The sequence below is a fragment of the Phocoena phocoena genome, chromosome 15 (assembly GCF_963924675.1).
Source record: "Phocoena phocoena chromosome 15, mPhoPho1.1, whole genome shotgun sequence".
NCBI classification, from domain to species: Eukaryota; Metazoa; Chordata; class Mammalia; order Artiodactyla; family Phocoenidae; genus Phocoena; species Phocoena phocoena.
In genome coordinates, this window is record NC_089233.1 from 82,480,956 (window position 1) to 82,494,677 (window position 13,722).

The 13,722-nt window shown below is 59.4% G+C and overlaps 1 protein-coding gene across 1 annotated transcript in view; it reads right to left on the reverse strand.

Annotated features, from left to right (window-relative positions):
- Window positions 1-631: 631 nt before the first annotated feature.
- The window catches only part of PMEPA1 (prostate transmembrane protein, androgen induced 1), a 54,068-nt gene continuing 40,977 nt past the window's right edge, over window positions 632-13,722 (reverse strand). Inside the window, exons 2-4 of the mRNA XM_065892663.1 lie at window positions 6,354-6,508; window positions 1,845-1,898; window positions 632-1,383 (exon numbers count right to left, since the gene is read on the reverse strand). Coding sequence (XP_065748735.1) covers window positions 835-1,383; window positions 1,845-1,898; window positions 6,354-6,508 — 758 coding nt within the window. The 3' untranslated portion in view covers window positions 632-834. The remainder of the gene's footprint in view (window positions 1,384-1,844; window positions 1,899-6,353; window positions 6,509-13,722) is intronic.

The following is a 13,722-nucleotide window of genomic DNA, read 5'->3' on the forward strand; positions in this document are numbered from 1 at the left end:
GGAATGTATAACGAGGTAATAACCTATCACTAGACAGAAGCTCCCACTCTGCAGGAAATCAGCCCCTCTGGGAGCCTCTCTCCAGACTCAGCGTGGAGCCCACCCTCTGCCTGACGTCCACCGTGAAATTCCAACATTTCTCCCTTAAAAGTCTCGACAGACGTTGATAGAAGTTTCCATCAAACAAGCACTGACATATTTATATTAAAAAATAGTGCAAAAGCTCAACATTTATATAAATAACTCTAAACCCCTGCTTTGTAGTTTTTTTTCTTTACAAGGTAATACACACTTTCTGAGTTGGCACTCAAAAATGGCCATTTTTTTTTTCTCTTCTAGCTCAGAAAACAACTTTTTTTTTTTTTTGTAATAGGCCTCTTCTAATACAAAAATACTCCTGCCCTCGCACATACAGTTTCTCTTATTTTATATATATTTATATTTATATAATATTGCAGATCTTTAAACAAAGGTTTTGTGCAAATATGTCTTTAAAGTTAAGTGAAATCATCATAAACAAACAGAAGAAAGTAAGCATTCACGCACGCAGCTCAACTAGAAACAGGAAAGACTAGCGTAGAATTTTGTTTCCTCTTTTGCCTTCAAGACGCAGCTCAACAGAGAAGCATGGTTTTTTTTGCAAGTCTTCTTAGCTTTGTGCATTCAGACCAGACAGAACATGTAAATATTTATACACAGAGAGGTGGGGAGAGGATGGTCATGCGTGGCAGTTTCCTGTGTGTCGCCCCGTCCTCCTCTCTCTTTTCTTTCAAGAAGTGCGGAGTGTTTTGCTGTTTTACCTACTGCGGCCCCGGCCCTGGCCCCCCGGGGCTCCTAGAGGGGGTGTCCCTTCTGTTTATCCTTCTCTTTGCTCCAGGCCGCTGTGCTCTCCAGGGGGGCGATGTGTGCGGGGTGCAGCCGGGTCCCCTCCAGCAAGGAGGCCGGCCCGCTGCTCTGCTGGTGCTGGAAGGTGGAGGCCCCGGGGTAGTGGCCGATGACCTCGCTGTAGGTGGGGGGCGGCCCCTCCATGCGCCCACCGCCCCCGTAGCATGTGGCGCTGATGCCCGAGTTACTGCTGGGAGGGCAGGGGCCACCCAGCATGGCGCTGTCCATCAGGTCGCTGTCGAAGATGGTTCTGTTTGGGGGCGCGCGCACCGACTCCCGGTTCAGCTCCAGCTGCTGCTCGGGGTCCCGCAGCTGGAGCGTGCAGGGGCCCTGGTAGGGCGGGGGCTCCTCCCCGTCCGACAGCGAGATGGTGGGCGGCAGGTCGATCTCGTGCTGCAGGTATGGGTAGGTGGGCTGGAAGCGGTGGAAGCGGTCCCGCTGGGCGAAGGCGGGCACGGCCAGGCGGTCGGTGGGCCGGGGCGGGGCGTAGACCTGCGGCTGGAGGGGAAGAGCAGAGTGAGTGTCCCCCCGGCGGCAGGGCCCCTGTGACTCTGCTCTCTGGGGAAAGGGAGAGATGGCCGCCGGGGGGCGGGGGGAGGAGCCAAGCCCAGGGTCCAGCCCCCTGATGACTGGCGAGCCCCGGAGTGTGAACACTGTCACACAGTTGGAAGAGGGCAGTCTTTGGCCTTCGGTGTCGCAGATACTGAGGGCTGCTCCCTGGGGGTGGGGAGCGTATGATGTCCCAGTAGGGACGATGCCAGCAACCAAGGAGGATTCTTCAGAGAAGGGCAGGTGTGGGCCTCCTGTAGCCACTCTACTAGCAGGGGAGGTGCCTCCGGTCCGGATTAGGGGAGCTACTGGGTAGGGGGCCTTCGGCGTCCACTACAGCAGCCTTGGGTTGGGGGGGCGGGTGGGCGGGGGGAGGGTAGTGGTGGAGGGGAGGCGGCGCTGGGTCTCACCTCCGGGATTCCACTGCCTGACACCGTGCTCTCCGAGGGCCAGAGGCATCCCTCCTGTACGGGGAGGAAGAGGACAGGGTCAGCGGGACGGGCAGAGGTGGGAGAGCAAAGGGGCAGCCTGGCGTGGACTCTGAGAGCCTCCACTCGGCATGAGATGCTGCACCCATCCCCCTCTTCAGCCCCACTGCAGTGACCCCAGCCCGGGCCTGGACGTTCCTCTCGGACATGACACAATCGCTGATCTCCCAGGTCCCAAGGCTGCCCCCCGAAAATGCATCCTCCGAACTCACACTTTCCAAAACATACATCTGATTCGTGGGTCCCTCCTTCTCAAAACCCTCCAGCAGCTTCCGTGGGCCTTAGAACACATCCAAATGAACTGGTGAACCGGCTCCTAAGAAAGCCTAGGTACTTGCTGTGCGACCTCGGTCAAGTTACTGCATCTGAAAACGTGCATAACTGCAGTATCTGTCGAAGAACTGAAGGAGGCGAACATGCAAAAGCCCCTGGGGTGCGCGCAACGCTCAGTGAGCCTAAGACAGTGCTGGGTGCCACCAGCGCTCTCCCTCCTGTCACACTGACCCGCTCTTTAGTGCATGGAAGTGCTAACTGTGCACCACAGGGCCTTTGCACTGGCTGCCCCACTGCACAGCTGGCTCCTTCTCGCTTTTCAATTCCAGTGCCCACCGCAGGCTTTCTCTAGCACCATTATCTAAAGGGCCTTCTCCCATTAAACATCCCGTCATCTGCTTATCTCCTTCAAAGCATCCGTCATGTCTGTAATCACCTTGTCTGCGTATTTATTTAGCACTTACTGTGGTCTGTCTTGCCCCCGTTGTTGGGGGCCCAGTTTATAGATGAAGAAGTACAGGAGGGTTAATCATGCAATCACTCAGCACCACTTCTGTTCCGGTGATACTCATGGATAGGCCCGGGCCCGTGGGGAGGGATGCCTGCCTTCCTTTAATTTTATACTTTTATTGAGATGTAACTGCACATATTCAAAGCATACAATTTGGTTGTTTTGGCATAGGTACCTACCAGGAGCCCATCACCACAATCTAGATAATGAACATATCCATCACCCCGAAGTTTTTTGGGGGAACATGTTTTCTTGAGGGTTCCCTTGCAAGACGATTCTCACCGGCAGTTTGGGGAGGAATTGCCAGGAGGGCTGCAATTTCCTACATGGCCACTAGGGGAGCTCTGTGTCTCTCCAAACTGTTCCATCAGGAAAGCACCCCACAAAGACTCACGGGGGTCTAGTTTATTCCAGGCGTGGGGATACGGAGGGCCATTCTGTTACTGATATTAGGAACGCCTCGGTGCCAGCTACTGTGCTACGCTCTTTAAAGCACTAACAACTCTCCCGACAAAACCTGCAAGGCTGAGGTCGGGTGGCTAAGACGAGCTGCTCCAGCTGGTAGCAGGCAGTGCTGGGATCCAAGCCTCGCCCACCGCCTCCAGAAGCATTCGGGCTCAAGCCGACCCTGGCAGGCTCTGTGGCCCCCAGTCGGGCCCCTGGCACAGTCCATGTGAGCACCAGGAAGCAGATAGGGGGACGTCCACCTGCTCCCCATTCAAGTCGGGAGTCCTGGGGAGGGGTGCAAGCAGCCAAGGTCAACTTGGATAAATGTGACCCAGACGGGCCCCTGCCTAAAACCCCCCTGGGAGGCCCTCTGTTCGAGGTCCCCACACGTCTTCCCACCACTGCCCACCCCCCAGCCCTCCGTCGAGCCCTAGCCTGGGGAGTCTCCACCCACAGTGCTTGGGAGGCCCCACCGCAGACCCCAGAATCACTTCCATCCTTGTCACCTGACTGCCCCCAACCTGTGCACCTGGAGGTCACCTCCTCCTCCAGGGAGGCCTCCAGGAACCTCCCACCTGCCGGATGCCCCTCCCCAGGCTCCCACAGCATCTCAGCTCCTGTATCAGCCTGGCCCTGCTGTGAGGAACCCGGAGGCCAGCTGGCTGCACGACACCTGCCCACAGGCCGTGTCTTAACTCACCTTGTTCTCTTATTCAGTGAATGGCCCTGACGCCTTTCCAGGTGCCAGCGCCCACAGGGCTGCTCCTGGCAGCTCCTTCTCTCACCCCCGCTCCACTCCCCGACACCTCCTTCTCTTTCTAAAAGCTTCCTCGGAGAGTTCGTCCAGCTGCCCATGGCTTACCCATCTAGACCAGGGGTCCGCAAACTGGCTCCATAAAGGGCCAGACAGTCTGTCACACCACCAAGAAGGCTGCTGCAGGGCAACCGCAGCCACAGAAGAGACCGTGGGGATGAGCCCAGGAACCTGACTCACAGAGTGGGCACCCGGCCCTGGTCCATCTGGACCTGGCTGACTCCCGCCCTGCCTTCAGCTGCAGACGCCGAGCCACAGTCTGTACCCCTGCAGTATTTTCTAGCTTCTCTGGCTGCAGCGTCAGGTGGGGAAGTGAGGTCCCAGGGCCACAGGGCTTTACCTGCACCTGAGCCCCACCCTCTGACAGATGAGGAAGTGAACTGCCAGAGGTTCACCCTGAAAAGGGGCCACGGCAGGACAGCCATGCCAGGGGTGGGCCCAGCGCCAAGCAGACGGCGGCTGCGTTTGGGTCTCTCTGGGAGGTCATGGGCCCTCGAGACTCCTCAGACACGCCCTGTCTGGCAGGGGCCCCAGGGGAGCCGCCACACGTACCCCAGGTCTAACAAGCCTCCATGTTTACCCAGCTGGGCATCCCCGGGGGCCTGTGCAGGTGGCTGGTAGAAGTCGGCCGGGGGCAGGGGGGCAGGGGAGACTTTCTTTAAACCTCAAATGCTCAGGAACCAGAGCCCGAATCCTGACCTCCACCTGGGCACAAAGTCCCAGTGCTGCCTACAGGGCTGTCCCCGCTATGGTGGCACGGGTCCCTCACGCCGGAACCTCTGCCATCTCCCCAGCTCCCTCAGCTAACTTCACCCTCCCTGTGACCATGCAGGGTAGGAAGGAGAAAGGCTCGCTCCACCCATTTTACAGACGCACACACTGAGGCTCAGAGCGGGTAGGATGCCCCACCCTGGAGCACGGCTACCAAGCTGATTGATGTCTTCTCATTTGTCCAAAGCTTGCCCCAGCATCCGAGGTGGGACAAAACGGGTCACGGGCTCTTCAAGCTGTCGCTTAGAAGCTGTGTGGCCCTAGGCAAATGTTCCCACCTCTCTGAGCCCCAGTTTCTCCTCTGTAAAATGTGGGAGGGATTACTGAGCGCGGACGTGGCAGTGCAGCTGGTGGCACTGTCACTCAGGCAACAGCGACAGCAAATAAACACGCAGGTAAGCCCTGCAGGAAGCTGCCAAGTGTCCTCCGGACACACCGGGCCTCGGGTTTGGGGCACCCAGTGCTCCCGTCAGAGGGACCAGAGCGGATGCTCCTTGCCCTGGCAACCTGGTGACATACTGAGGCCTGACGCAAGCGGAGATGCCCAAATTTGCCAGGGACAGGCCTGCCAGCCTGACAGCTCAGCCCCACAGACTCTGGGCACCAGCGCCGGCCCCAGGCGTCCCCCAGAGCCGGGAGGCCATGCCCGCTGCCGCTTCCCCCCAGTGCCCGGTGAACACGCGCTCAGAGATGTGCTCCCTGCACAGCCCCGGGGCCGCCCACGGGCCCCCCTCTCCGTGTCATCTGCAGCCCGTCCCTCAGACGGCGACTCCTGTCCAGGTGGTTAAATTACACCTGACAGGCGTGGAGATGGAAACTGTTTAGTGACGGACTCTACACCGCCCCCTGGTCCATCTGCTGAGGAATACGGAGCGGCGGGGCAGGGGTGGCACCGAAGGTGAAGGTGAATGAGGGGAACTTGCGTGCTCAGGTCTGGAGGAGGGCGAGTTCCCAAACCGCTGGGAGCTGCTCCATCTGCCCCAGTTTGTGGAGTTTTGTGGGGATATTCCTGGGTTTCCAGAATGCCCAACAGGGCACACAATTCTAGTAACATATCAAACTGCAGTTTTGTAGGGACAGCAAGGACCGTGCCGTGTTTGTCCTTCTCACCCTTCCTGCACTCACCCGCTCTGCACCCCACCCTTGTTTCTCCCTTCAGAGCTCGGCCTCGGGGGCTCACCTCGACTGTCCTGGGTAAACCAGCCACTCTGGGATTCCCGGTGACTCCTTTCAGCTTCCTTCGGAGCATCTGGCGCTCCTGTCTGTCTACATCCAGCCCATCAGGCAGCAACCCCCTGCGACCTGCTCGAAGCTATCTCCCCCCAGTGCCTGGGAAGGCTCTAGACACACAGAGGGTGCTCAGTAAATGTCTGTCCAACGGATGGATGGACGGATGGATCTGGGGACCAAAGCCCCACTGCATGCACTGGTCCACGGGCTCCCTTCCATCTGGGTCACTGCCTATACCTAGAAGCCCTCCCCCCACCCCAGCCCCCCCCCCCCCCAGACTGTCTCCCTGCCGTCAGTTCCTGTGAGCACCCGACCCTGACACCACAGGCGCTTGATCAGGGGCGTCCACGGGCCCCCTGGAAGCTCAGGGAGGGCAGACACTCACCGAGGACAGGGCGTCTTCCCTCCTCCTGCCCTGGCTGTGCCGGCCAATGAAGGAGCGAGCGGACAGTTTGTAATGGCTCAGCAGACACGTGATCACCACCACCATCACCATCACCACCACCACGATGACGGTGATCTCAACGAACTCCAGCTCCGCTGTAAGACCAAGGGGACACGTGAGACCTCAGGGCTTGGGGCGTCTGAGCATCCACACACCCCAACACAGCCGCGTACAGACACATCTATCACACACGCGAGACGCACGAAGACACACCACCCTCCACAGCACAGAGTGTGCGCGGGCCGCCGCCGGGAAGAGGCCTCAGAAAAACCACATTCCGGGCGGCGGCAAACACTGCCGCTCTCATTTCTTTTTTTCGGGTTTGTTTTGTTTTTCCCCCAGAAGGCGGAAAAACCCTCAAGTGCTGGAAAAGGAAGGAGGTTATTTTGATCCTGCCGGAGTCGGGTGGTTTCTGCTGACTCGAGCAGGTCCGTGTCGGGTGGCGCGGCAGCTGGCCGTGCCCGGTGCCAGCAGAGTCCCCAGCAGCGGCGGGCGAGATGCCGGGGACCTGGGGAGGGACAGGGCGGCAGAGGGGGCGCGGCCAGCCTCCGCCAGCCTGAGGCTGCCCACGGATGATCCCACAGGGCAGGCAGGAAGGCCCCCCTCCCCCGCTAACAAGCAATTGGCGGAGGGCTCCCCAGGGGCACTGCTCAGGGCCACTGACTCAGCTCTTCTTCCCCCCAGAGAGACGCAAGGAAGCTGGGGTGCGGGGGGCGGGCCGCAGGTGGGGACTGTGTCGCTCGCGGGTCGCTCAAGCGGGGCCCCGCCAAACCCGGCGAGGGCCAGCTCTCCTGCCGCCAGCCTCGGTGTCCCGCGGGAGATCAGGGCATCCCGGTGGGCGTCCCTGCTGGTACAGCCGCGGAAGCTCCTCCACACGCAGCCTGCCTGCACGTCCTCTCCGAAGCCCCGGCCACCCCTTCTCCCACCGCGGGCTCTGCAGGACGCCCACCTTCCTCCACCACGTCAAGCCTTTGCCCAGCTGTGCCAGTGTCTGCCTGAGGCCGTCAGTGAGTCGGGTCAGTCTAACCCCCAGGGGACACGTGGCAATGTCTGGGGACACTAGTGGCTTGTCACAACTGGGGGCGCTCCTGGAACCTTAATATCCTACAGGGCACAAGGCACCCCGCAACAAAGAGTGTGCTGGGGCTGAGGACCTCTGTTCAGGGCTAAGCGTACACACGGGTACTTTTTATCATCCCGTCTTGCAGGTGAGAAGACCCAGGTTCAGGCCTAGTGACAGACTCGTGTAGCCCCAGGGCCCAGCGCTGGTGGCTCCCCCCGCTCGACCACCCACTGGACGGCTGCCTCTGCACCCGGGAATTCGATCTGGAGCCTGGGCCCTGGCTCCGGCCTGTGTGGAGCTGCATCCCTCCCTCGCCTTGGGGGGCCCAGGAAGGAGGATGAGGTAGCCAGGGACTTTGATGAGACCTTCCCGAGCCCCAGAAGGCCGTGCCCCACCTAGCGGGGAATCGGACAAGCCTCAAACCTTTTGAGGGGCTCCTTCACTTTCCCGCCAGGAGGATGGCAGGGCCTGGGTTGGGCAAAGGCCAGGTCTCTGGCCTCAGCCCCGATCACTGCAGCCACACCTCTTGCCTCCCCAGACGGGCTGGTCCAGGGCCCGTCCGCTAGGGCCCCAGATAAAGCTGCCCATTCAGAAGACACAGAGGCTGGCTTTGTGCAACACCCACGGCCCCCCTCAGAGAGGCCTGCACCCGCGCCCCCCCCAAGGCCGTGCACTCTTCACCCCGCAGGGGACCTGGGGGTGGGCACCTCTCTGCCCCTCCCCCCACCATCTCCAGGCGCCCTGCCCGCCCGGGCCTGCAGGAAAGGAGGTGTGCGCTGCCTCTGTCTCTGTCCCCGGCCCTGGCGGCCTGCAGGGCCCTGGCCAGGCCTCTGCCCTCCTCCCGGTGTTGTCCAGCGGCCGAGGCAACAGGGCTGGTAGGGCCTGAAAGAGAGCAGTGGACGAGGCCCCAGCAGGCTGAGCGGGTGTGAACAAACCGCACAGCTCTCCCGACCCCAAAAGGGCAGGAGGACCTGATTTCTGGGGGCCGGGGTCCAGCGTGAAGCGTCACCCCCAGGAAGGAGCCCAGGGTGCCGAAAGCGCCCATGTGACCACCCTGGTCCCTGGGCCCCAGCCCTGTGCACATCCACGTGGGAGAAGAGAGGGGCAAACGCTCAGAAAAAAGAGAAACCACGAATCATTTCTAGGCTCCATTCTGGAAGCCAAAGGCCTGGGGTCTTGGCCAGAGGAGGAGGGAGACTCCGGGCTCCCGAGACCCTTGGGCAGGTCCCCAAGGGGACCCCCAGGCTGGCTCCGGGACCCTGACTCGCTGAATCCATCCCAGCTTCCCTGTGTGGAGGAGGAGGTGGTGTGAGGGCGACGTGCCCAGCACGCAGAGAGCACTCCTCAGGGTGACCACAGTTAGTGGGGGACTCTGCAGCACTCCAGCCACGGCAAAACAAGGGCGGCCCGAACCCGGAAGCCTGAATAGAGAGGGTCGAGCAGGACCGAGCTGAGTATTCTGGGCCGTGCAGAGACACGGACTGCGGGGGGAGGGCGGGCACTGAGGGGTGCAGGAGAGGCCCCCCCGGCCGGCAGGTGATTCACCCCAACCCATGAGGAAGAGAACACCCTGGGCTGGGTGTTTTGACCTTGGCCACGGGGTGAGGGGGCTCTGGTCCCGCCGACAGCACCACAGTGAACTTTCACTCTGAGGGTGCTCCTTCCGGGAGACACTGCCTCGGGCGACAGGAACCCACCTTTCCGGGAAGTGTATCGGAAAGGACCTGCTGGGAACGGTGGCAAACTGGGGACCTGAGGGCGCTTGCATGCACAGTCCCCTGCCCCCACTCAAAGGAACGGAGCTGCAGGGCAGCCACTCTCACTACACAGGCTGTGCTGTCCACTTGGCCCCAAGCTCCACCTCGGCCCCCATTCTGCTTGAAAGCATCTGCCTGGCCCCTGTGGGCAGCCTGGGTTTCAGCATTCGTACCCAACTCCTCAATCCTGCTCCCACAGCAGGCATCACTAATCGAGCAGGAGCTCCTCCTCACCAGGTCCACAGGGCACTCTAGACTGGCACTGCTAACTGAAAGCCCAGCAGGCCAAACAGGACAGCCCCCAGGCAGGCTGGCCCAGTGCAGCCACACCTCCCCATCTCCCCAGAACTGCCTGGGCCTTAACGCCGGCAACACATTCTAGAGTTTTGAAAGCACCGAGCAGGCCAAAGCCTGCAGAACGGGCAGCTTCGGGAGTTCCAGCCAAGAGAGGAGCCCCCAAGATGTGGAGCCACACCGATCCTGCTGGACATGCGGCCGAGTGCCCGGCACAGTGGTGGAAGGCGTGGGTCCAACCACTGCCCCCCACTCAGCTCAAGTCTCCTGTGACCATGGGACTCACAGCAAAGCCTGGTCACAGACAAAGGGAGACCAGAGCAAGAGGAGATGGCAGGATGGTCCACAGCCCAAGCTCCCCGTTGTCGTGGCGACTACTCACTGGGACTATAGTCAGGATGATGACATGTACAACACACGCACGGCCCTGCTTTGAGCCCGCCTCCCCCAAGTCTGTGAGGTGCCAGCCATCACCACTGCCATTTTGCAGATGGGCAAACCGAGACATAGGGAGAATTTGCTCTAGATCAAAGGGCAGGGCCGGTCCCGAACCCAGAGCCTCCCTCAGGGAGCGAGAAGGGGAAACTCTGCTAAATTCTCCCAGCGTTCCCAAAGTGTCTGTTAGTTCCCCCTTCCCACGCTGGGAATACCTCTGAGGATGCCCAGTCCTGTCTCCCTGCATGTGCCAGCTACTAGCTGTGTGACCCTGGGCACAGGCACCCCCGTGAGGTCCCCGGGGGATGAAATAATAGATGTCAAGAGCTCAGGACGGGGCAGAAAACAGCACGTGATCCTGTCACAATTCCCAACACGCCTTTGGGGACAACAGGCACCCCTCACCCAGGCCGATGCCCTGGAAACGCTGAGCATGCCTCACGGGCCTCTGCCCCAGGGTCAGTCCAGAAAGGTCACCCAGGGTGGCGGCTGGACTTCTGGGCACTGGTCTCTGCTCCAAGGACAGGAGCCTTTGGGGAGGAAACATCACATTTCCCTCATCCTGTTCTGGGCGTCAAGTCCGCTCGCTGTTGGGGGGTGGGGGTGGGGGAGAGGTCCTGCCATTTTTCTTCATAATCTCCCCCTTGGGGTGGGTGATGGATGCGGCAGGCTCTTGGGGGTGGCCAAGCCCATCTTCCACATGCAAAGTAAGGTCATTCTAATTTGACTGTCTTCTTTCCTCGTGAATAATTTCAAATTAACAGGTTCGTCCGCCTCACTGGAGTGGCCTGACCCTCCTTTTGTCTCCTCCTCCAGAGACAGACGCAATCACGTCCAGACGCGTGCACGGGCATCTCTGATCCTCTCCCAGCCCCTCTGACACTAGTGAGAGAGGCAGCGTCACGGAGAGGCCCCTCAAGGCCAGGCACAGCCCGAATCTGTACAGGCATCAACTTACTGAACCGTCACCAGCATTCTGTGAAGTAGACACTAACATGACCCCCGCCGCCAACTTTACAGATGGGGAAACTGAGGCTGGGAGAGGGGAGGTGACTGGCCAAAGGCCACACAGCCCAAGAGAGCCCAGACCCCCCAAGCCCATACTTTCAGGCCCAGGTTAGGCTGATGCCCCACACCCAGTGGTCCTGGGTGCCGTGGCCCCGGAATGTCGGGAACAGTGTGGGTTCAAGCCAGGCACTTGTGTGGAGCGGGCTTGGCCGCCAGGCTGGTTCAGGACCGCTGGAGCATCGCTTGTCATGTGTCCTTGAACCCAGTATCTTGGCCAGCGGTACCCACCTGGCCACCAGCATGGAGGAACGTCACAGTACGGTCCGAAGGACCTCGTGCCAGGCACTCAGGGCAGCTCTGGGCACCTCCCACGAAACTGCACAGAGATACTCACAGCAGCGTTCTCCTCTGCTGCTACCTGAGTGCCAAGCACCCGCCCAGGACAGGACCTTCCCTCTTCATTCCCACAAACCCCCGAGGGGCAGCAACGTCGGTCAGACCAAGAGTCAGAAGAGAACAGTCCTGACTCCGAGGCTTCCTCCTCTGGCACCTGGGGAAGCCAGGACGCGCTCTCAGAATGAGATTTTTAAAATAAAATTAAACCGAATAAAAATTCAAGTCAGGCTTTGAAAGGAAGCCAACTGTATCAAAATAGTTCTCAAACTCTCAACCAGACTTGCGACATAGGAAGAATGTAGAGGATCACACGTGAGACCCGGGGATACTATCACGGTAAATATAACCCGGCAGGTTTCGATGCGACAGGCAACCTGTGGCTTCCACTGGCGACCACATCGCAGGTGCTGCTGACGCCCTGTGGTTTGGTGTCCATGTTCCCGTTCGGGCTGGTTACGGTAAACATGCAATTCTCTTACATCCAAGCTTATGGTCCCCTGTTCTTGGTGACGGAGCCACAAAGTGAACCAAACGCAGGAGCCTTGGTTCAAACCCCTGTCCGGCCACTTCCCAGCTGTAAATGGGGCTGGTGTAGAATTCCCCATGCGATGTGGGCACGACTGTCACTGGGTTCTCAGTTAATAATCGGAGCGGCAGCCCGGTGCTGGAGAGCTTTTCTCCTTCCTTGGCTGGAGAGCTGGGCCAGAGTCCACCCAACTCCTGCCAGCCCACGGGAGGTCTCCAGACCAGACGGCTCCCCCCCCTCCCCCGCCGCCTGCCCCCATGGCGTCTGCTCTGGGCGGCGGGGCAGCCAGCGTGCTTCCTGGTTAACAAGCAGCCCGTGCAGGCAGCCCTGTCTGGCCTCCCGGCCGTGCGCCGAGGAATTAGGAATTGGTACTGTCTGAAGTTTATGAAAATCTAATCTCGTTAGGCCTGCCTGGATGCGACGGGGCGGGAGGGCGGGCCTCGTCATTCCGCGGAGCCCTAGCCTGCCTGGGGTTCCTGCCACTTCATTTGCTGCCCCTCCTCCACCACTGCATTTGAATAAGAGCCCAGCTCCTTCCCCCACTGGAATTTCAAATAAAATTGAACCAGACGTCAAAGGAATAACTTTCTGATCGCTCCTGGTGCCATTTCAAACACCCCTGACGCACCTTTATTTCTTAGGGTGAGACCATTTGTAAGTAAAAAATGGATCTTTCTCTTAAGGTTTGGGAGGTGGGCAGCAAATCTAGGCCAGTTTTCTCTTTTTCAGAGACCACATCGCTTACCCAGCACCTACTCTGTGCCAAGCACACGGCTGGGCTCCGGGCACCTCATACCGGAACACATAACCGTGAGATACTATCCACTGTTGTCTGGTGTTGCGGGTTAGGGGCAAACAAGTTCTAGGCTGGCTGGGGCGGGAGGACCCGGCCTTGCACAGGAGCCTGGGGCTCCCCGCATTGCTGTTCATGGAAGAATTTAGGGTACAGACTCAGAACACGAGGTCTGCGAACCTCGATTCCTGGATTCGCATCCCAACTTTGCCACTTAAACTGTGACCTTTGGTATATCACTAGTGTCCTCATCTGGGGGGCAAAAAAAAGAGGGATCACCCAGTCCCCACTTCACATGGCTGTGGTGAGAACTACCTGAGTTAATTGGAGCCAGACTCAGGATGACAGCACCTCTGCAGGGAGACCACCTGGGAAGCCTCATTACGGGGAACCAAGAACTCCAGGCCCTGGGCCACACCTATCCCCTAGCAGACCTGAGCTGTGGAATCCACAGGAGCTGGAGAAGGCCCATCAAAGCGGGCCCCTCTGCCAGTGCGGCAGCTGATGGACGGTGCAAGCTGGGGGCATCTCTGCAGAGCAAAATAACAATCTCTCAGAACTTCCAAGAGACAACCTTTGACCGGGCAAATCACTTCCTGGGTATTTATCTCCACGTGCATTTCTCCTGGGACCCTCTCCCTTTCGCTCTCTCTGCTCTAATAAGAGTTCTGTTCTGTGTTCTGTAAAAGGTCCCAACACAGCCCACCTGAGGGCCTTTGCACGTGCCTCTCCCTCTGCCTGGAATGATCCTTCCCCACATCCACGTGCTCGCTCCCTCCTTACCTTCTGGTCTCTGTTCCAATGTCACTTCCTCAGGAAGCATCCCTGAGCATCCTGTCTGAACCAGTGCCTGCCCCAGTCCCCAGGACCCCGTGTCCCGTGCCGGCTTCCCTCTTCTCTGCAGCTCTAATCAGAAGCCACACGCGGCCTGTCTAACGGCTTATTTCCTGCCTCTCCCTCCTCGAATGCCAGTGTCCAGTGACCCTGTGAGCATTCTCTGTCCCCAGCACCTTTCCCAGAGCAGACGCACAATAATT